Consider the following 21,201-nt stretch of genomic DNA (forward strand, 5'->3'; position numbering starts at 1 on the left):
GAATAATTAGACTTGCACCACCCACCCTTCCCCCACTCCTTTGTGTAGAAACATGAGAACTTACATTTCAGACTTCAGTTGCTCTGTGGTGAAATAGTTTACAGAAGGCAGCATTGTTTGGGAGGCAGGGAACAACCAGAAAAGCCAGTTTGGGGACAAAAGTATTTTTATATCATTATCTTCTTTAAGCTACTTCTACTTAAGCTCTTTTGGTTATTATTGATTCCCCTAACATCCAATATCAGCGTTAATTTTGTAACACGAACACATTCCTTTAATATGTAACTCTTGGGGATCTTTGAAGAACTTCCAGTGAAGGATAAGCCAGAGTTGTATTATTTATGTAAAACACGGCTATCTTTCCTAAGAGGTACCGTCATCTCTCTTTTTTTTTTTTTTTTGGACACTTCCTATTTTATAGTCATTTTCACATTTTATTTCTCTAAAAAGACATTCTTAATGTACTCGTCGTTCTCTGCCATTAATCCAGTAGCTTGTAATTTTACTAAGAGCCTCCCTCAGTCCAGAGTACAAAAAGATACTTAGCAAGGTTGCCAAAACCAGAGCCAGAAGATTACCTGACCCAGTTAACAATCCGTCAGCTTCAATCACACTTACTCTATTGTAATAATGGATCAATAAAGTCAGACACTAATAAAACTACTGCGATTGCTGATGGATAATGGTGATTCTGCAAATGGATGACAGTTGATGTTCTTCTACTTTGGTCCAATTTTTTAAAACTTATTACTCTTATTTCTCGACATTCTGGCAGTTTCTTAAATGTCAATATAATAGTACATACAACTTTTAGATGTAGTTTATGTCTTAGTTTTCAAAAAAGTACGGGAATTACCTAAATTTTGCTGAGGTTTCTGACAGACATTCAGTCCATTTCAGTTTGCCAACAGTTCTGTATATGAAATTTGCTCTTTGCCACACACCTACTATGTGCCTGGCTGGTACTAGGGACACAAAGGCGGGTTAAGACACAGCCTCTGCCTATAAGAAGTTTACCATCTGTTAGGGAGACAGATACATAAACAGATCACTTCAATTTAATGTGATTTAGGAGACCAACAGTGGAAAATATACGGGGGGGACAAAAGGAAGAATACATGGTACGTGGAAAACAACCCATCTGAAATATTTTTATAACATTAGAGCCCATATGTAATAGTGCTATGTAGTTCATTATTATCCATATGTGGAAAATAATACCCATATGTGCATAATCATCAAAGCTTCCTCCTGCCCTTGTTTAACCCTAACTTGGAAGGCTCTGTCCTTAAGTGACTTTCTGGATGCGTCCTACTCTGTCAGGTGGTGTGTGCTGAAGCAACGCTGATTAATGTAAATATTAGCCTGAGCAAGACGTAAATCGAAAGGCTAATGTGCTGGTTATGACACATGCCAAAGCCACTATTTCAATCCTCTGACTTTCTGTGCTTTCAGGGGACTGGGGAATATTTGGTAATTCAGGTAACTTGGGGTAACCTTTATTTTTATTGGAACAATATGCAGTAATCTGGACAATAAACTGCTCAAGTGGCCACCGCATGAAGACTTTTTTTTCTCGCGGTAAAATTCCTACTGGAGACGTAGGTGTGGCATCTGACTAGACTGTGAGTTTCAAGGCAAGAAAGAGAGATTTCGGAATCTTGTGGGGCACAGGGCATTTGAAAGATCATATTCAGTACTGGTTCTTAAATTTAGAAAATCATAAGGAAGCACCTATGACTTGGATAACACAAATAACAAAATCAAGGGGGGAGCACTATTTTTCCCAGAGGATGGGGGTGTGCAGGGGGGTAGGCAGACCAAGATCCACATTTTTCAGGAGAGATGCTTGGGATTCTTATGTGAATCAAAAAAGACTCTGGTTTAAACAGATTACACTAAGTTGTGAGTTTATGCAGCTCTGGGGCTCCGTATTCTTTTCCAGCCCAAACGTCTCGCATATACTAAACACACACTAAATATTCATTTGATGAAAGAGAACAGCTAAATCTGCATTTAAGTCCAAAATGCGCAGCGCACGGGCAGTGTAACCTTGTTCAAGGTAACTGACCCTCATCCTAGCATAATCCCGCTTACCAAATGGGAATCATAGCAGCACTCACTTCATAGGGCTGTTCTGAGAATCCCCTCATTCAGGCACCTTTTTCCATTCACTCGGCATGTATCTACTGAGCTCCTACTAGGTGCCAAGCACGAGGCAAGTTACTAGAAAAATAATGACCCGAAGACAGATACTATCTACACTGACACAGACAATAAATAAAATAATGAATGTTATGCAATTAGCACAGAGCTGGGAACACACCCGAGGATGGACTTGAGACGTTAATTACTATGACAACCCTCTGCCTCCTCCTCTTCACTGGCTTTTATTATATGATCACATTTCAGATCCGTCTAAAGACTGTGCTTTAAATAACAGAAGAGTATCAGACGGAATTTTCAAAATGATGTATTTTAAGTCAAATACATTTTCTTACGAAGAACAGAGAGCATACTAACTAAACTCGTTAACTTATAAGTTGGGTCAAGGGACAACGAGAAAACACCAAAGGAAAAAAGTATTCCCCTCATTTGTTTCAATATTCCGACCTGGCAGTATCTCGGAAGGCCGGCCTGTACCCGGTGGAAGGCCGGCCTGTACCCGGCAGCAGGCCTCAGGAAGTCAAACACCACTTCTTTGACGGGATTTCCGAGCCATGCCCTCTCCCCTCTCTGGCTAACAGCAGCTCATCTTTCAGGACACGGTGCGGGTATGCCCACTTCTGCAAAGCCTTTCTCGACTTGGAGTCCATCCGGCATGTAGCACCTCCCAGCTTTCCTCTTGCTGCTGTGAGTCTTGGGTCTTATCTCTGAAAGGCCTGGACTCACCACAGGGCTGGGCACGTATTAGGCGATCAATCAAAGGATTAAGGGTCACTGAAATTAGCCATTACTGCAGCCTACCAGAAAATCTTTTTTTTTTTTGGTTCCTAAAGGTCAAAGGTAATGGCAGCTTGTCCCATGAATCTTTCAAATGCATCACTTTAAGCTCTCATGACAGAACTCATAGTTTAAAGAAACTTTGTTCATTAATTTGCAAGAGATCCCTTCCCAGGTTTTTCAAAATACATCCACACAGATGTCTCGGAAGTCTCAGTGCTCGGTGGTTATGTTATTCCAGTTCTCTCTCTCGGTGTCTATTTATACAAGCTCTCCAAAGCACTTCGAAAAAGGCACAACTTGTATCTCAAGTTTTCCTATTCAGTGGCCAGTCTACGTAGAATGTCAGTATTCTGGGAATAAAATAATCAGGCTGACCGAACTCGTCAGCTCAAATCCCAAGTTCAAATGCTACACAGTACACCAACCAATGAACAGGCCCCCAGCTTCCAGTGTTGGGAAACGCAATCTGAAAGTTGGCAGAAACTGGCTGTGGGTCTCATAACCCCAGTGTGACACAATATTCTCATCCTAGGAGCCAAGTTGTAAGCTTTTCTAAGATCCATAAAGCACATGTCTGCTCCCTATGAAGAGCTCCGGTTCTTTCTGAGAGTCTGCCGAAGTTCCGATCTGAAAGAATGCCATCTTCACAGAAACCCCAGTACTCTAGAATGATACCATCTGCCACAGGCTGAGCTTCCTTTTCAGCCAAATACATTATTTATAACCTTTCTAATTGTGAAAAGGTAAGGGTGGAATTTTTCTAAAGCCTGACTTAGATAGAGTTAGAACATTCTGAACCTTTGCTCTCAAATACTGCAGGTCTCCAAAAGTGAGAAACAAAAACAGCAAAAAAACCCATAAAGGAACGGGCTGAGGTCATATCCTTTTTCTAAATATTATATATTCTTTCAAACCCCTACTAGAAAATAACTACGCTGTAGGTGTATCTTTAGAACACATTTAGAAACTGAAGGAAGACTGTTTTATTTTTCTACTTGGTCATCTTTAGTAGGCAATGAAGAGGTTTAGGGAGAGGTGAGGCCTTCTGAAAAAAAAAAAAAGGTTTAGCAACTGGGGAAAGGCAGTGATCTGATTACCCTTAAAATTGCTTTGTTGTGCCTTTAACGACAACAAAAAAACCCACCCCAAAACAATGCTAATCAGGTTATTCAATCATTTAAACCAAAACTGTTCATGCTTTTCTGCCAAATCAACCAACCACAGCAAAATCTGTTATCTCTGATTGCTCAGCTTCCAGTCAAAAAACAGTTAACCCCCACTATACCAAAAGTTTTCCAAAATACCCTCCCAGCTCTGCGTGCTCATGGAGAATAAAGGGAAAGCCATGTCATCTTTAAAGGGTAATTGAAGTGCTGTACCATATTTGCATATTACAATATACGCTAATAAACTAAACAGCCTGTCCCGGAAGCCAGCAGCTCCCTAGCATTTCATCTGATCTCCATACTGACTTTTTGTGCACTGTATGTACCTATTTTAAACAGGGCTGGGAGATCACGATCAAAACTTACTAAGGACTTGCTGACGGTCTAACTGAGGTGGGAGGAGGTAGCAAGAGCATCTACAAAATGGTGGCTCGCCCATGTTTAAAGCTTTCAGGCTCCATCAGCAGAGAGGGCAAAGGCTACCACATCTTATTTACACAATTATCTAAATACGATTAAACAGCTGATGGACAAATATTAAACTGGAAAATGTATAGTCATTTCAGCTTAATGTAATCCTCTTTCTGTAAACACCCAGGATGATTTTTTTCAACCAGAACAGTCCTGACATCTCATAAGCCTAAGGGTGAATAGCAAGAGATTGTTTTTGATAGTTATAAATATTCAAAAGACATGCAGACCATCTGCTTTCATAATACAGGTAAAGCAAGACTGAAATGGTGAGTGCTGTATAAAAATGATTCTTTTAACAAAGTCTTCCTCTCCTCGAAAACTATAAAGACAGATGTCAAAAACTGTTTACACAGAGCAATCAGGAGCGTGCAAAATGTAATATTCCTTTTACACACAGTGCTTGCTAAAGAGATTTTTTTTTTCTTTTTCTTCCCATCTGTGTGTTGCAACACATTTCTACAAGTTAAAAACATTTTTTTCAAACAGAGATCTCATGAATACCCAAAAACATGCTATCTGGTTTCTGAATGCTAATTAATTTCAACTAAGGAATCTGAATATCTTTTTCTGTAGGAAGGAATGTATGTTTTGAATTGGAATACTCTAGAGACGGCAAGGGAAATAATCTTGCTCAGGTTTAATTCTAGAAGGCGATTTCCATGGGTCTACCTTGTCTGTAATATATATCTGCTATGTCCATGTTTTAAATGAAAGCACATTACTGCTAATGTCTTTGGCATAAAGTCTAAAATAATTGTTTTCTGAAATAAATGCCCGCACATGTAAAATGTATATACAGAAACCTTTCACTTCTCAGTCGATGCAGAGTGATGCATAAAACCCCACAGTTAATTTTCAGGACTGGAACACTAATCTTGACAGTAACCTTTTTATGTATTGTATTAATGGCACAGAGGCATTAAGCACCTTTTTATAATTTTCAATAAAATGAGCATTTACTGAACAATCTGTCAAACTGCTGGCTCCCTATTCTTTCACATTTTTATTTTTCGCGAAGTGTAACTTCATATACTCTGATGGCCCTCCTCTTTCCCCATAGTCCCATCTGTCTATGGCCTGAATTTTCATGGCAGTTATTCTTTATATGCGTGTGAAAAGCTCAAAGGTCAAACTTCAATTTTGCATCGAAAGGAATCAACTTCATATTCAAATACAATTTTAAGAGGGATTCTCAGCAAATGGAGTTTTCTCTTAATCCCAAAGGATATCAAATACTACAAATAAGTTCTAACAAAAAAGGCATCACGTGAGATGGGGACACGGAGCGAATTTGTTGAAAATTAACAGGTAGTCCCCCATCTGGTATTTGGGGGTGGGAAGGAAGGGAAATGGGTTTCAATTTATGAGAAACAAATGGCAGGATTTCTAAGTGTAATATTCTGTTTGTGCATGTTAGCTTATGTTCCCCAAATCTTTCCCTCTGGATCCTCTATTGCTTTCTAAGCCATTCTCTTGGGAGATACAACTGGGGCATATTCGGAACCTCAATTTGTTGAGAAGAGACTAATCACTTATAAATTTTACTTAAACTCCAGTTGTCATAGTTATGGCTTTTGCCATCCTGATGAATCCCAGTGCCTGAAAATGGCATTTTCACAGAAAGTAATCCTTGTATCATGCTAGAAATGGAAATCTCAGAACAAAGCTCGAAAAGAATGCAAGAGGAAGCACAAAGAGAACACACCTAAATCTGTTTTAATTTTCTTACTGCATTCCCTAAAGATGAAAATGTGATCACTGCAAAGCACAGACATTTCATTTATTTAACTATCCAATTCATAATTTTTAAAGAAAATGTCCGTTCACTGTTCATATGGCTTTTTGACATAAAGTAATTTTACATAGGGCCGGGATAATATCCTTTGACCAGATTCTCTACTCTTTTTGTATAAGTACCTATTCTAGATCTTTCTTACCATACCTAAACCTTCTTATTCGAATTAACTGAATATGTTAGTAAAGCGCTTAAATTAGAAAGTATTTGTTAAAACATGTATTACAACTAAGGGCATGTAATATTTCAAATTAACCGCACATAGAGGCTTACATTTGTTCATCTGCAACAGGCACGGGATTGAACTAGATAATCTCCAGGGTCTCTTCTAACAGCTTTCAGAGTCTAGGAAATCTACATGTATTCCCAAACAGGGGTCCTATAGGGTCTTCTTCAATGACTTAAGAAGATTCACTTGTACGACACATCATCCATTTGCAGGCACTCACTGCAAATGTCCCAACCACAGTTTTACTATTAGGAAGGTTAAAGTATCCCCCCCACACCCTGGTATCTTGCTTATAATGTGATTATTAAAAATACACCCATTGTTATTAAACATTATACTACTCCAAACTGACTTTTTGGAAGTTTTTCGTTAGATTAATCTAAATCCAGTGACTTTAATTTTACAGCAAAAACTGTGTTCTAAGATTCTAAACTTTAGGTACTCTGTACCAACTTGCAAATTTGGGGGAATGCTTGCTTATTCTTTCTCTGATGGTCCTTGTGTAGTTAAATCTCCCAACCTCTATGGAGATTAAAATTTCTAGTATCTGCACGTAGACATAACAGGAAAAAAATAGCAAATTTGTGTTCAGTTCCAGGGGTCCTAAATAAAGGAAACATAAAGCCACAGAGTAAAAGGACTGAAGTAGTTCAAATCCATTTTTTCAAAAGTAAGTACAGTTGACCCTTGAACAACATAGGTTTGAACTGCATGGGTCCATTTATATGCAGTGGCATTTTTTTTTTTTACAGTACTGTATTTTCTCTTATGATTTTCTTAACGTTTTCTTTTCTCTAGCTTACTTTATTGTAAGAATACAGTACGTAATACATGTAACATACAAAATAGGTGTTAATCAACTGTTTATGTGATCTGCAAGGCTTCGGGTCAACAGCAGGCTGTTAGTAGTTAAGTTACTGAGAAGCCAAAATTTGTATGTGGATTTTCGACTGTGCAGGGGGTCAGTGTCCCTAACCTTGAGCTGTCCAAAGGTCAACTGTACTAGAATTAGGCTCTCTATCTCTTTATAGATTACATATTCCTTCTCCGCATTCCTTCTTCATATGAATGTTATTAAGATTTTAAGCCGTATTGCCTGAAACTGGGGGAGAAAAGACAGTCCAGCTTTTAGCTTTCTACGGAACCACAAAACTCTCTTTGGGAATCTCATGAAACCTTTCAAAGGTCTCACCACATATACTCCCGAAAGTAACTCTTCACTTCTAGGTCGGCACAAACCCCCAGAAGCCCATTTAGGGTCCATGAATCCCCTAAGATCTGATCCAAGATTTCCCAGGAGGCTAAAGGCTAAATCATGTCGTTGATTTCTGTGTTTTACTAGTTACCTTCGTCAACCAAGACTTTCCATGTGTACTTGATAAATATAAACCAACGTCACGTTGGGATTAGGTCACAAAGCAAAATCAAATTAATCTGTCTCATCTTTATCAACAGCATGACAATGCTTCACAGTTTTGGAAACTGCCATATCCTGGCAGTCACCTCTTCAGGAGTCACAGTAAAATGGTAAAAATGTGCTGCACAGGTTGGACATCGAGACATAATGAGCCCCGTCCGTCACGGGAGGCTATGTGCACCTGGCTGAGATGGGGCTCATGCGGAAGGACGGACAAACCAAGCCCCCGAGGCCCATTCTGGAACGGCGGGACAGTTATCTACGCTTGCAGCTCTCCCTAAATTCAGGTGATTCCGAGCCTTTGTACAGCTGACTTTAACGCATAATGCGTTTATAGCTCTAAACGGAGTCTCCAGTGCCAAATGTGGACTTCAGAGCAGCAACTGAGGAATGGACATTGTGAGCCCATACAGGGTGGTACAGACTGTTAGCACTTCTACGTTGGCAGCACCGGCATCTTTGTATATAAATCACTTGACTCTGCTTTTGAAATTTCCCTTCTTTAGATATTTTTAAATATGAGAAATGGACAAATGGAATTAACAGTAAAAAAGCAAGGACCTCAAATATAACACAACAGAGCTAAAATGAAAAGTATTAACCATGCTGAAATATACGTTTGATTATGGAAGAAAAATTTTAAACATGCATATAAATATAGTGCTAAAGACTGCGCCTAACAGTGACATATAATTACGTCTTTTACAGCATTTTTTACATCTCTGGGTCCCCTGTACCTCTAAGACCACTGTTCTGCTTAAGAACATGTAAATTTGTATATATATTCAAGACTATCACAACATGAGCAAAAAGACGAGACAGCCTGGGATAACAGAGAAAAATTTACTTAGAGAAAAATTCAGAGGTAATTTGCTCTTAGTTAGATAAATTAAAAATTCAGAATTAAGTAAAATAGGAAAAATATTTTGTACAGTAGGATACTATAGATTAGAGTATCTATAAAATACTACTAATAAAACTACCGACATAGTTTATTGGTTCATGAAACGAATACGGTGAAAATCCTATGAGGCTATGTCAGCTCCACAGATATTCCTGAGATCCTACTGTGTGCCAGGATTTACAACCGCGGTGACAAATCAAACTTAGTCCCTTTGTGACAGTTAATCACAATGTAAGCCGAGCCTAGTTAGTCTGCACATAATTTCAGAACAGTGTGGAAAGTACTGTGATGGGTGCGCAAAGGCAGGATGGAGCCCTGAGTGCAGGGAGTGGGAATGACAGGAGTTCAAGAAAAGGACACCAGACAAACTCCCACCTGAGGCATCGTTATCCTCTCTGGACATTGTCTAGTCTAGAGTACCTTATATGCTTAACTTACAAATGGGCATTTAAAGTGCAAAGTTCAGGGGCGCCTGGGTGGTTCAGTCAGTTAAGCGTTGCCTTCAGCTCAGGTCATGATCCCAGGGTCCTGCATCAGCTCCCTGCTCAGCAGGGAGTCTGCTTCTACCTCTCCCCCACCCCCATTCTCTTTCTCTCTCACACATAAATAAGTAAAATCTTAAAAAAAAAAAAAAGTAAAGTGCAAAGTTTAGCCTTCCTCCACTTCCATCTTAAAATACATGGGAACTTTATAATGATTCAAAGGATGATGTTAGAAGTGTCCCTCACAGGTGAGAATGGACTACAACACAGTCCTTTAATTCTTCTATGAATGAAATGTTCTTGGTTGTTTCCATAAAAAGTGAATTTTGCATCAAAATCTTCTATGGAGCAGCAGTTTCTTAGACTACGCGGCACCCCCAAGGGAAATTTCAAGCTCTCAATCCCCATGTTGCAGAAAAACAGCCAAAGTTACTGTACACCTTAGAACTGAGCACTGTTCTAAATGTGTAACATGTATTAATTCACATAATTATCATAACAATCCTGAAAAATTGGTACTGTTATCTTCCTACTTTATAGATGAGGGAATTGAGGCATGGAGAGTCACTTCCCGGAGCTTACAGAGCTGGTAAACGAGAGCGCTCACATTCTTGACTCCTAGGTAAGGAACGCTATAAGCTCACTAATGAAGGTGATGGCACACACGGACTCACATAAAAAGTGCCAGAATGAAGTTGTTGAAGAAACACATCACTTCGACAAACAGTTCCATTAAGAAATAAGAAGAAAACAAAATCAAGCTCTGTCCTACCTTAATATAACCCAGGAGTTTCAATACCTCTCTGGAAATCCTATTGTTACGTTTCATAAAGTCCATACCTGTTTCAGGTAGCTCCACATTTTTAACCGCCTGGGAACAAATGCTGGATTGGCAGCAGAAAGGGGCAAGCCTAGGAGAACCAGTGGTACCCAGACACGAAGTCCCCTGTCTTCTCATTTGGGTAAGAATGTGATCTTAGAAGAAGAATGTTATGGTGCTAACAAACAGTTAATCTCTTCTTAACTTTCAACCTATCACATCTGGTTTGCATCTTTAATCCCTTTGAGTAAACTAAATTAGATTAGCATTTTTATGGGAAAATATTGCAATAATAATATTTTTTTAAAGAAGAAAGAAAAAAGATGATGGCTAAAAAGGATAAAGTTTTAGTGTAAATATGAAAGAAAAAAAAAAGACTACTGAAGGAAGTCAGCTACCTTCTCCACAATGAGGAATTCTGCAACTTTATGAATGTCCACGATGAAACTCCAGCACCCCGTAATAATTCTGCATATTAGAACACAATACAATCTTACATTTCTGAAGCGCCCTTCATGCAAGCATCCCAGGGTGCTTTACAATCATTATGAGTTAAAATTAAAACTGAAGCACATACAATTCCTAATAGAATCATTTTAAAAATGCTAAACAGAACAAATAACTTTTAAGTCTAGATTTAAAAGTCCCAACAGCCAGAGCGTTCCTTACTTCAATTGGCAATGAGCTGCAGAGCCGGGCTGAGGCTCTCTCCTGTTATGTTAAAGGCTCTCTTATGTTTTTTATACTCGGAGCACGTTATGATCAAGCAGTTTCCCATGAAACAGGAAAAAAAAATTGGGTGCAGGTATCTGTTTGTTTTGATTATTCTGAATTTAAGGTCTTTTGTTTATTTGTTTATGAGTCTGTATGGCCAAATCTGACATGAAATAAAGCAGGTTTAAAAAGCAAATCCAGGTAGAGCCCAACTTGAAATTTAAGTGGTAACTGTGAAAAAACACACTCCAAAAGCACTCTTAAACTAGCTCTGTTTTAGCAAGAAAATCAGATTGATTAGCATGATTTGGTTAACTTTTTAAAAAAACAATTAGAAAACAGCATTTAGTAGGCTTTCTCCAGGCCATATTTACTCCTAAACCTCGGCAAGTATTTATTATTCGGCAAATCAGAAGAAAATAGGGGAAATGCTCTCATGATATGGTAATTTTCCTTGCATTAGTGATTTTGAGGTCAAAGGAAACCTGTTAAGATCTAAAACAAAGCACAGGTAAAAATCTATTAAGTGAAAATGAAGTACTTACACATTGTAAAGCACTCTCTAAACTGGCATGACTTAAACTCTTTTATGTTTTACTATTGTGAAAAGATAGTAGCTATAAAATATTTGAGATCAATCCATTTTAAGTTAGATGCTTTATTAAGTTTGGCTTTTTTGATTAATATATCTGAAAGGTTACAGACAGCTAACATCAAGCTACAGTAAAATCCTTATGTATCTAAATCAGCTAAAAATGAGCCTGATATATGAGATTCAAAAAGGAAAACTTGCAATTTGGAGCACATTTTTATTCTTCTATTGTAGATTCTATATATTCTAATAGTAACACAAAGCAGATAACTCACTAAGTTGAAGGAGAAAGAGTAGTAACTGGTTCAAAAAAGAAGGCAAGAAAAAGTATCAGCAATTCACACTACTACCCATGGAAGACTGGTTTACCATTCCCTTTATGGAGCTCACCATGAATACAATTGCTGAAAATGCTTAATAAAATCCAATCAGTATCAAGTACTTCAGTGCCTGGCAAAGCGGATGTTCATAACCTTGGATTCCCATGGTCAGTAGGGTAAGGGCTGGGAAAAGTTTGGTAATTTAAAAAAGGATACGTATTTAAATAACAACAAAATTTATGTATTGCATCAGGAAGGGGCAAGTACAAAATCCTACAAGCACATCTCAAACAGGAAATGTTCTATTTTTAAGTGGAGCTGGCCAGTTATATCCTCATCCATCATTAGCAGGCCAGTGGCTGACTAAAGTCTAGCCTTGCAAATAGACTCAAGAAATTCAACTGCCCACTGCTTCCAATGCAAATGCCTAACATTGTCTTGGGGGCCAAAACAAAGGGCTGGTAGCTCAATTATACCAACCGATCCAGACGCATGTGACAGGATGGGGCAGGAAGTGACTGTCATAGAGCTGCTAAACTCAAACCTTTTGGAACCTCCCAAATACCCGGATTATCCCAGAAGTCAGTCCCTGTGGTCTGAACTACCCTCTCACTCTAAGCTAGGGGCATGAAATGATGATACTTTTAAAGCAAGTCAATGGACAAACAACAGAATCAAACCCCATATCCTAAAGCAAAATTTCAGCAGTGAGAATAAATCCAATTGGAAAACTGTAAGCAGTTATCAGGACTTAGGGAAAAGGAAGTCGTTTATAAAACACATCAAATTAATTTGAGAAAGGCTTCAAAAAAAAAAAAAAAAAAAAGTCCTTCATCTATATGTGACCCAGAAGGATATTTGGTTAAGCTCACAGGCTCTGCGCATGAATTCTCACCCCTCTGCTTTACCAGCTGTGACTCTGAGACTCATGCAAACACTCTATACCTCAGGTTTCCTCAACTGAGAATGGGATACAAACTATCTAATGCTTAGGGTGATAGATTTGCCTGTGATACATCAAAAACACTAAATAAAAATTGTTATTATTTCAACTATTAGAGTGTATCATCCTTATTACTACATAGGAAACAGGACACCTGTCACACAGCAGAATGTCAATATATATTTTTGAATGAATAAGTATGTGAATATGTGAATAAATTTCATAGGGTCAGACTCTCACATGAAATACAATATATGAATATTGATGTTGGATATTCTCGAGAGAAGTGATTACTAATGTTTCTTTAACTATTTTCAGCAATGTCATTTCAGTCTTAAAATTATGAAACAATAATGCAAAGTGCAGCTTAAAAAACATATTTATAGCCTAACTGATAGCAATTTTTAAATTGTTGCTCCGCTGTGTTATGCATCATACAGACTGAAAATCAACTGAGCACAGAGGTTTATTAAATGTCTATGGCAATGACTGTCAAGTTTCACAGAATCAGCGTGGTTAAATGGTAAGCTCCAGGAGGGCAGGGTGGTTTACCTGTTTTGCCAATACCTAATGAAAAGCCTGGCATATATTAGATCCTTAGATGCTGTCAGGAAAAGGAAAGGGAAAAAGGAAAAAATGATTTACTCAATATGACTTCTAAATGGAATGTTCAAACCTAAATATATTTTATATATATTTTGCTGCTTGAAAATAAAAATGACAATTCTCACTTACTTCATGAAGGACTTGGGCCTAGAACGACGTTTCCTCAGGTGAGAAAGTGACCCAGTGCCTTAACAATGTGAGAGTTGTGATGTATGAGTGAGTGTGTGCGTGTGTGCGTGGTAGGGGAGGGGTGGGGTGGGAAAAATGTACCTAGCAGATTAAAATTTCTCAGGAGTATCTTACCTAAATATTTTTAGAAGACATTAGGCTGGGAGAAGTAATAATCGACCTTTTACTTATGGTACTTTTAACAAAATGAATCTATCCTTGTACTGAATGTATACATATTTATCCAGTTCTTAAGTTGAATTTCTAAAACTTCAGGGAAAACCAAAATGAAAATGAAATGCTTTATTGTAAATCAAAATGTTTACATTATTTAACTCCCCATTTACCCCCCGAATCCATACTCTCAATGTTCTCATGACCACAGGCTTTCCTGTCCCCAAGCCAGATTTATTCTCTCCTCCTTACCTGCGGTTCAAAATACAACACCCAGCTTATCCAATCACATTCACGGAAAAAGGGAGAGTAACAAGAAAGTGACCAACTTCAGATCCATAAGGAGCTAAGGTGTCTTAGCAGGTTTTTACAAAAATAAACACGTGGTATAAAAACTTAATAGATGGATGTCAATCTATTCGGGCAGATTTATGATTTAGGAAAGTAGTAATAGAATAAGGGCATAGTTATAAATCAAACCTTTATGCACCCTTATGGAGTTCCTGCATCTGGAGAAAACCTTGCAAATGTTATCACACATTATGGCAAGACAAGAGAAGTATTCATTTTAAAATCAACACACTCTAAAATTTATCACTGGGAAAGGACTTTTGGGTCGGTCACTAACCAGCACTTTGACTTTGATCTCCAGGGCCACTGGCTCCTTCATCTGTGCAAGGAGGAGTCTGGGTAGGATAAAACCTAGTTCTAAGATTCCAAGGACATCTGCCCAGCAAGTGTGCAGGAATCCTCCTAAGAGCATTGGAGGCAGGGCTTGTCAGATACCCCAGGCACATTCCCGCTGGATTCCCACTGGTATCCACTCCCCGCTTCTACTCTGTGAAGGGAGCTGAACTGAGGTCTGCAGGGTGGACATCCTGCTCAATGTCACAGTAAAGGACTCTAGAGCTATACTTGCTCCTGAGATATTTTATCATATTAAATAAAACTCTTAATGTACGGCAAAATGCGGATGCCAGACTGTATGTTCAAAATTCTCAAGTGAATCGATCAAACCTCCACAGGGGGGTAAAACAAGCCTTAAGAGTTAGCATTTCTTGATGTTAGGTTCCATTTTGTAGAAGACTGAGGCAGTATTTTTCTTGCTAGGCATTTTTCACAATGCCATCATCCTCTACGGTCTCTCAACCACAGGGGAAAGAAAGAGGAGTTCTGTCAAGCTCGGCATATAAGTTGGGCTTAGGCCTTACAGAGCTTGGATTTCTCTTCTTTAACTAATAACTCATGAAAGAAAAGAAAATAAAGAAGCAAGTGGAAAACAGTCCATTATTAAAACTTCCTGCTTTGAGTATCAAGATTCATGGACTCATTCTAGAGAAAAAAATAAAAGATGACACAGCTGAGTATAAAATAACTCACTCATTTAAAAAGAACAGGTTGCATTTTTTTCATCATATTAAACATTAAATTAATTTCAAATATTTGTTGCCGCTGGTAAACTACACTCAGTTTTTGTCAAAAGATATTTTTAAAGAAAGGACAATTGTAATTATAACCCATGTTGAAGTTAGAGCCTAGTTCCACCGCTCACTGATTACGGCAGGGTCTACAACTACACACAGACGCACATTCCTCCAAAGGCCTCTCTACAGAAATTCACCAATGTAGGACTCTAAAACCAAGCCCCGAATTTCATTTTGTCATTCTGCTTAATGTTATAATTGTCTGTATTCAATTCATTTCCCATGATAACATTAAGTAAACTCACAATTATATTTAGAAGCTATAGTGAGGTGGAGTTTACTGGCTGAATGTTGATGTCATTTAACAATTAATTCTCACTGCTTCTATCAGTAAATACTCGTACTAGCATCCTCTTCTCCAGCTCACAGTAAATGCCTTAAATCTTTGCCTGAATTTACTTCCAAAATCAATGGGACATTTAGCAACATGTAGATACATGGCCTTCCTGTACTGGGTAAATGTTTACGTGCATTTTAACTCTGAGTTAAAGAAAAAAAAGTTTATTTCTAGGACGTTTCAAATTTTCAAATGCTAGCAACCAAGTGACATATTATCTGGAGTTGTCTGCAAAACCTAAAGTCCCCGATGTAAGAGTCCCCTGCTTCATTATATCATCCTATTGATTTAACTGTGTTTAATTAATTTAAATTACTTTTATTTGATAGTTATAAATTCACATCCTCTCTACTCCAAAGATGAGAGAAGGAAGATAGAAGGAAATAAGCTAAAATGACAAAAAGAGTTTGCCCTGAATTCCAAGAAATTGACACTTGCAATATAGAAAATATTTTACCTATGGCTATAGCCTACCTTAAAAGAATATATATAGAAAGCCATATTTAAGTATCAACTTAATTCATTTGCTCTATTCCTACAACTGCTAACAAATATCAAAGTAAAGCTGATGGACTGTAACCTGAGACGCATGGAGTTTCCATAAAACAGTAGCACAAAAGCCCACAAAGCTTCCTTCCAAAGGTCCCAGTACCCTTGCGACCACCACACTGGAAATACAATTTGGGAACATCTCAACTGCAGAAATGTTTATAGCAGAATCACACGATTCACATTCAAGGGACTGAAGCCTAACATTCAGAATTACATTTTGAACTTGAAATAAAAGAACTTCAAAATGGGGTAAAAATCTAGTTAGATCGTACTTGAATTATACTATATCATGGGATGACCTCACATGGGTTTGACACTGAGGGATGGCATTCTAACACAATTACATAGTGACTACCCAGGCAGCCCATTAAGAGCAGGTTCATAGCACCCTTTTTTATGTGAAATCAGCTGAGCATTATCAAAAATGATGTCTGGTTTTAAATTTAGAGACGGGGCAGTCTCTATCTAGAGTTTTAGTTACGCTTCACCACAATTCATTCTAAAATATCAAGTACAATAATAATAAATCTTTGTCTCATTTCAAGAATCTCTGATGAGATGACAGGAATCTCAGAGGGAAAAAAAAAAAAAAAAAGATTCCCCCAAAAAACAAAACAAAAACACAGTAAACCCAAATGCCACAAACCTCGTGACAAAATCCCAATAAGTAACTACTCAACCTTTGGTTACAGGGAAGAAACTTCTTATTTTTGTACTTGTTTATACGAAATGCTTTTCTCCCCCTTTCTGTAGCGAACAAAATATCCCAAAACCGCACTCTTATTTTATTCAGGTAGCATGGCGAAGTTTTCCATTAACACTCTCACTGCCATTCCCACTCACCAAAGGTTCCTGGAAGTTATACCACCTTTACTCTTTCCTAAATAAGGGCACTCTGGAGAACGCAGCTTCCATGCTCAGAGCACTCAGGAGAAGCATCTGAAAACAAGCTAGCACAGTCTTCTACTGAGCTGTTTTTCCTTCGCTCTTTTCCCCCAGGGAGAAAAAGTGTAAAGGCTCTGTCCAGAATAAATCAGGCATACTGTTTAAAGTCACCAGTGGTCAAGTCACTTTGCGATTTTGACAGTCTTGCTTCACATACCAGTTGCTTTAGACTATGGAGCCCCATCAAACCTCAAATCAGGGCTGCCCAGGATGGCTTATTATTTATTACATGCTATGCTAAGTACCTGTGAAAGGGGGCACTCCTTGGCCAACGAACTCTGATTCATATCTTTCAGTAAGTCCTTCAGAGCATTCCTTACTGTGGTGTGCGACCATTGCTCGGGAGGCAAGTCTTCTAGTTTGGGGCAACTATTTGAGACATAGATTAGAAAGGGGATTATTACAAGATTGCATCCCGCTGCAGAACATTCCTTTAAGACAGACAGATTTCATTTTGCGCATCAAACAGATGCATCTGGAGATTGCTCTCGGTCTCCTGATTGTTCCGATTAGTTAATTACTTTATACAACACATCTGCTGTATCGATGCATGAATTATACATCAGCTGCCTGTGGTGGCTATTTTTTCATGTTACTTCTACCTTCCTGCTCTGATGCGCTTGGGAAGACAATTTAAGGTGTACTGCTTTCTCACGAGCCATCGTGAAAAGCATTAACGTATTAACCGTTTTCCTTTCGTGACTCTGCTCATACGAATTAAAATGGTAAAAAAATATAAATAAATAAGATCGCGGCAATGGTGAATAAGGCATTCTTTCACAAAATGTACACAGATGGCACTGTTCATGATATGCAAAAATATTTTTCTCTTAAGTAAACTTTATGTAAAATGCCTTCTTGTAATGCATCATTTAATTGACTAAATATAAAAAGTCTTGTCTTTTGATATCCTGCACAAAACCTACAAATTTCGGAGGGGGGGGCTGCTTTTAAATATACATTGAAGTTAGGAAAATAAGGCAGAAGGGATAAAGCAATAAAATCAGCTTCTGAAACACAGGGTAGATAAAAATGAAAGGCTGACCAGAGACGCTTTATTTCAAAAGATCAGGCACATAGAACGTTTTGCCCTAGAACTGCTGTCCTGACTCACCTGTGTAACTGAATTTTCAATGTGACCACATGATACACATCTTGAAGCATATCTGCTACCGTAGCGTCAGGGGCATCTGTCACATAAGACAGTGGAACTGGATTCCACTTTCCAACCTGGATTAGCCCTATTCCAGATAAAGAGAATACGTCACTAAATATTTTACCTTTCAGATAATACTTCTCGTAGAAGGTGGTGGTGGTGGTTTTTTTCATTGCCCCCACCGCAAGCAATATTGTTATTTCTGTTTGAATGATTCCCTTCCCTCTAAAAGGCAGGTCAATGAAAATATTCACAGCTTAGCTTTCCAAATTGTGAAATTATGTAAATGACTGTAGGGTTGTTTATTATTTTGGAAATAAAACCCCATCAATAAAACCTATGCATAGGCCACATTTTCCTAACTTACAGGAAGTTCTAATAAGACATAGCTGAACCAGTTCTAAATGGCTTTACGATTTAGATAAGATTCTCTATTGCAATGGGAATCAGCATTGAAAAATACTTTACAGCCCATAAAACCATCAGAAACAGAATAAAAGAAACAGAACTAGATATTCAGTCATAAATGCAAATTGACTCTCAACAGTCCATCTGCTCAAATACGCTCCTCACTTCCTTGTGGGTCCTCAGTGGAGCAGATTATTAAGGTCAATAAGCATACTAATGATTCAGCTGAAGTAATTTAAAAAAAAAATCTACCTCGACATTCCACACAAGCAAAATGTGTGTTAACTAAACCAAACTGAATTAAGCCAATTTTTTAAACCCACAGTCTATAAGGAACCAATGTAACACACAGGCTACAGTTCTTTGAATAAAAATATTCAGTGCTTTCTCTGCAAAGTAAACAAAGGATGCCAAGCAATTTTTCCAACCCCACGTATGCATTATTTACCTTTGGCCTGGGCAGCAGAGCTATGCGAATAACCCAGAGACAGCAATGCCATTTCTATCAGCTGGTTGAAAAGCATATCCTTTCTCACCAACACAAACTCCGCATGCTCCTCCTTGCAATCATATTCAATGGCGTTTTCATAATGTTCCACCACGCAGAACACCGGTAGCATGGTTCCTATCGAAGAGACAGAGGAAAAGAGACGCAAACCAACAATCTTCAGGAATACAATCTGGGGGGAGGAAAAACTAGACCATGAAAATAAATCTTCCCAATAGTGAGAGAAGGGGAGACTGTGTTTCCGAGGCAGACAGGGCACAGAAACACAAGCACGCACACGCAAACATATACACTCTTTTATTGTTTGAAGTTGGAAGAGAAATATGTAAATAGAATATGAACTTGGTCCTAAGATAACCTGGGCTCTGCTTTAACATTAACAGTGAATTTTCCGAAATCAATGAATGCAGAATTACCTTTTTGATCAAAGGATAATGCTGACGGGAGAGAAGTGTCTCGTCGGATCTGCTGTGAGTGGTATACAGGGTGCAAATATAACTCACTGTAGTTGTCTTCCGAAGAACCCACCTTGGTGCTTCCTACGTGCTTTTGTTAATATTAAACTTCTCCTGTTTGGGTCCAGATTAGCTTCGATGCTAACATTTTTAGCATGTTCTTCCTTTTTTAAGATCTTTACTTAACAGCTCCATAAAGGAAACACAAAACTTAACCAAACTGATGTCAAAATATATGATTTCAATATGTGCATAATGTAAATAAATAAGATCAATTTTTATGGCCACTCATTTAATCTACCTGACTAAAAAGATATCACAGCAACCATAGGTCTTGAAAACAATCTCTGTTACATGGTATGAGACAGAGAAAAGGAAAGTGGCCTCAGAATGACATGTGAGGATAAAGGAATCTGCATAGATTTGATGTGTTCTCTCTTTATTTACTTTAATCCCGTGTAATAACTCAGGAGCCAGATGATTAATAAGCACAGGCCACACCACCGTGAGAAAAGAGGCTTCTAGAAACTGAAATCACGGAATGCTGTAGGACTCAAGGTGTTTATGCAGCGCACTGTCAGACTTCCAGTGATATACGGAAAAGGGTTAAAAGCAGATGCATCCGAACTGTACTGTGGCAAACTGCCAGGAGGGCATCATCTTTAGCATAAATGATGACAAGGGTTACTTTAACAGGGCACCCAGGATCCCCAATTAGTCCTATAACATTAATGCCTCTATAAGGCTCTGCCCTCTGGACTCACAGAACCCTACCAACTTCTGCAGATTTCTAGTGCACACCAACCAGGGCTCAAAATCAGGATTTCCTCCTGACATCAGGGATGCCCTTTAAAAAGGCTCTACTTTCTTGTTTATGCTGAACAAAAGCCGGCAGTAAAACAGCTACATTTTTTCACATGTTCATCCTCACCAAAGCCTGAGTGAACTGTTCGCTAGAGATTCTAGCTCCGACAAATAAACCCCTTTTGGTTTACTTAGAAAAGCTCGCAAACTCATTCGGAGGTACCCAACAGGCTAGGCATGAAAAACAAGCCGCAGAGCTTGCCAATATTCTTGTCATTCATTCATCTGTTTTATACCAGAGAGAGAACCTGTCAGGGATCAGAAGAAGACTTGGGAAGACCACAGCAAAAATAGCAACATGCAAACTGGTGATTTCTTCCTTGGCTTGAAGGTACTTTGGCAAAATTTCCCAAACAAATAAACAAAAACACCCAACCTCTTTTTCTTAAGTAGTGCTCTCTCATCTCAGCCACAATTTTTATCTAGCACCTGTCAAACAGAAACCATGCGCATGAAAAAGATTTAAAAAACACAAAAAACAAAAACACATCACCACCACCAAAAAGCTTTAGTAATTTCGTTGTTTGAAGCAAGCTGAGAACCTTCTACAATTAAACTACATTTTTAAAATAAGTCACTATGAAAGCAATGTTTAAAAAAAAAAACACAACAACATTTGAGCAGGAAGTGAAATTACTGTACTTTGGTTTCTCCTCCCCCTGTTCTGATGGCTTCAAAGAGTTGGGTTAGTACAACAAAAACATACGCATTGATTTTTCCTCTTACGGAATGATACAGACGT

The 21,201-nt window shown here is 38.3% G+C and overlaps 1 protein-coding gene across 4 annotated transcripts in view; it reads right to left on the reverse strand.

Annotated features, from left to right (window-relative positions):
* Window positions 1–21,201, reverse strand: part of SATB1 (SATB homeobox 1) — a 98,915-nt gene that overhangs the window by 51,441 nt on the left and 26,273 nt on the right. For all 4 annotated transcript variants that reach the window (XM_040636856.1, XM_040636854.1, XM_040636855.1 and 1 more), the window contains 3 exons: window positions 19,081–19,257; window positions 18,183–18,309; window positions 17,314–17,437 (listed from right to left, as the gene is read on the reverse strand). In XM_040636856.1, coding sequence (XP_040492790.1) covers window positions 17,314–17,437; window positions 18,183–18,309; window positions 19,081–19,257 — 428 coding nt within the window. The remainder of the gene's footprint in view (window positions 1–17,313; window positions 17,438–18,182; window positions 18,310–19,080; window positions 19,258–21,201) is intronic.

The sequence above is a fragment of the Ursus maritimus genome, unplaced genomic scaffold (assembly GCF_017311325.1).
Source record: "Ursus maritimus isolate PB19 unplaced genomic scaffold, ASM1731132v1 scaffold_20, whole genome shotgun sequence".
Lineage (NCBI taxonomy): Eukaryota > Metazoa > Chordata > Mammalia > Carnivora > Ursidae > Ursus > Ursus maritimus.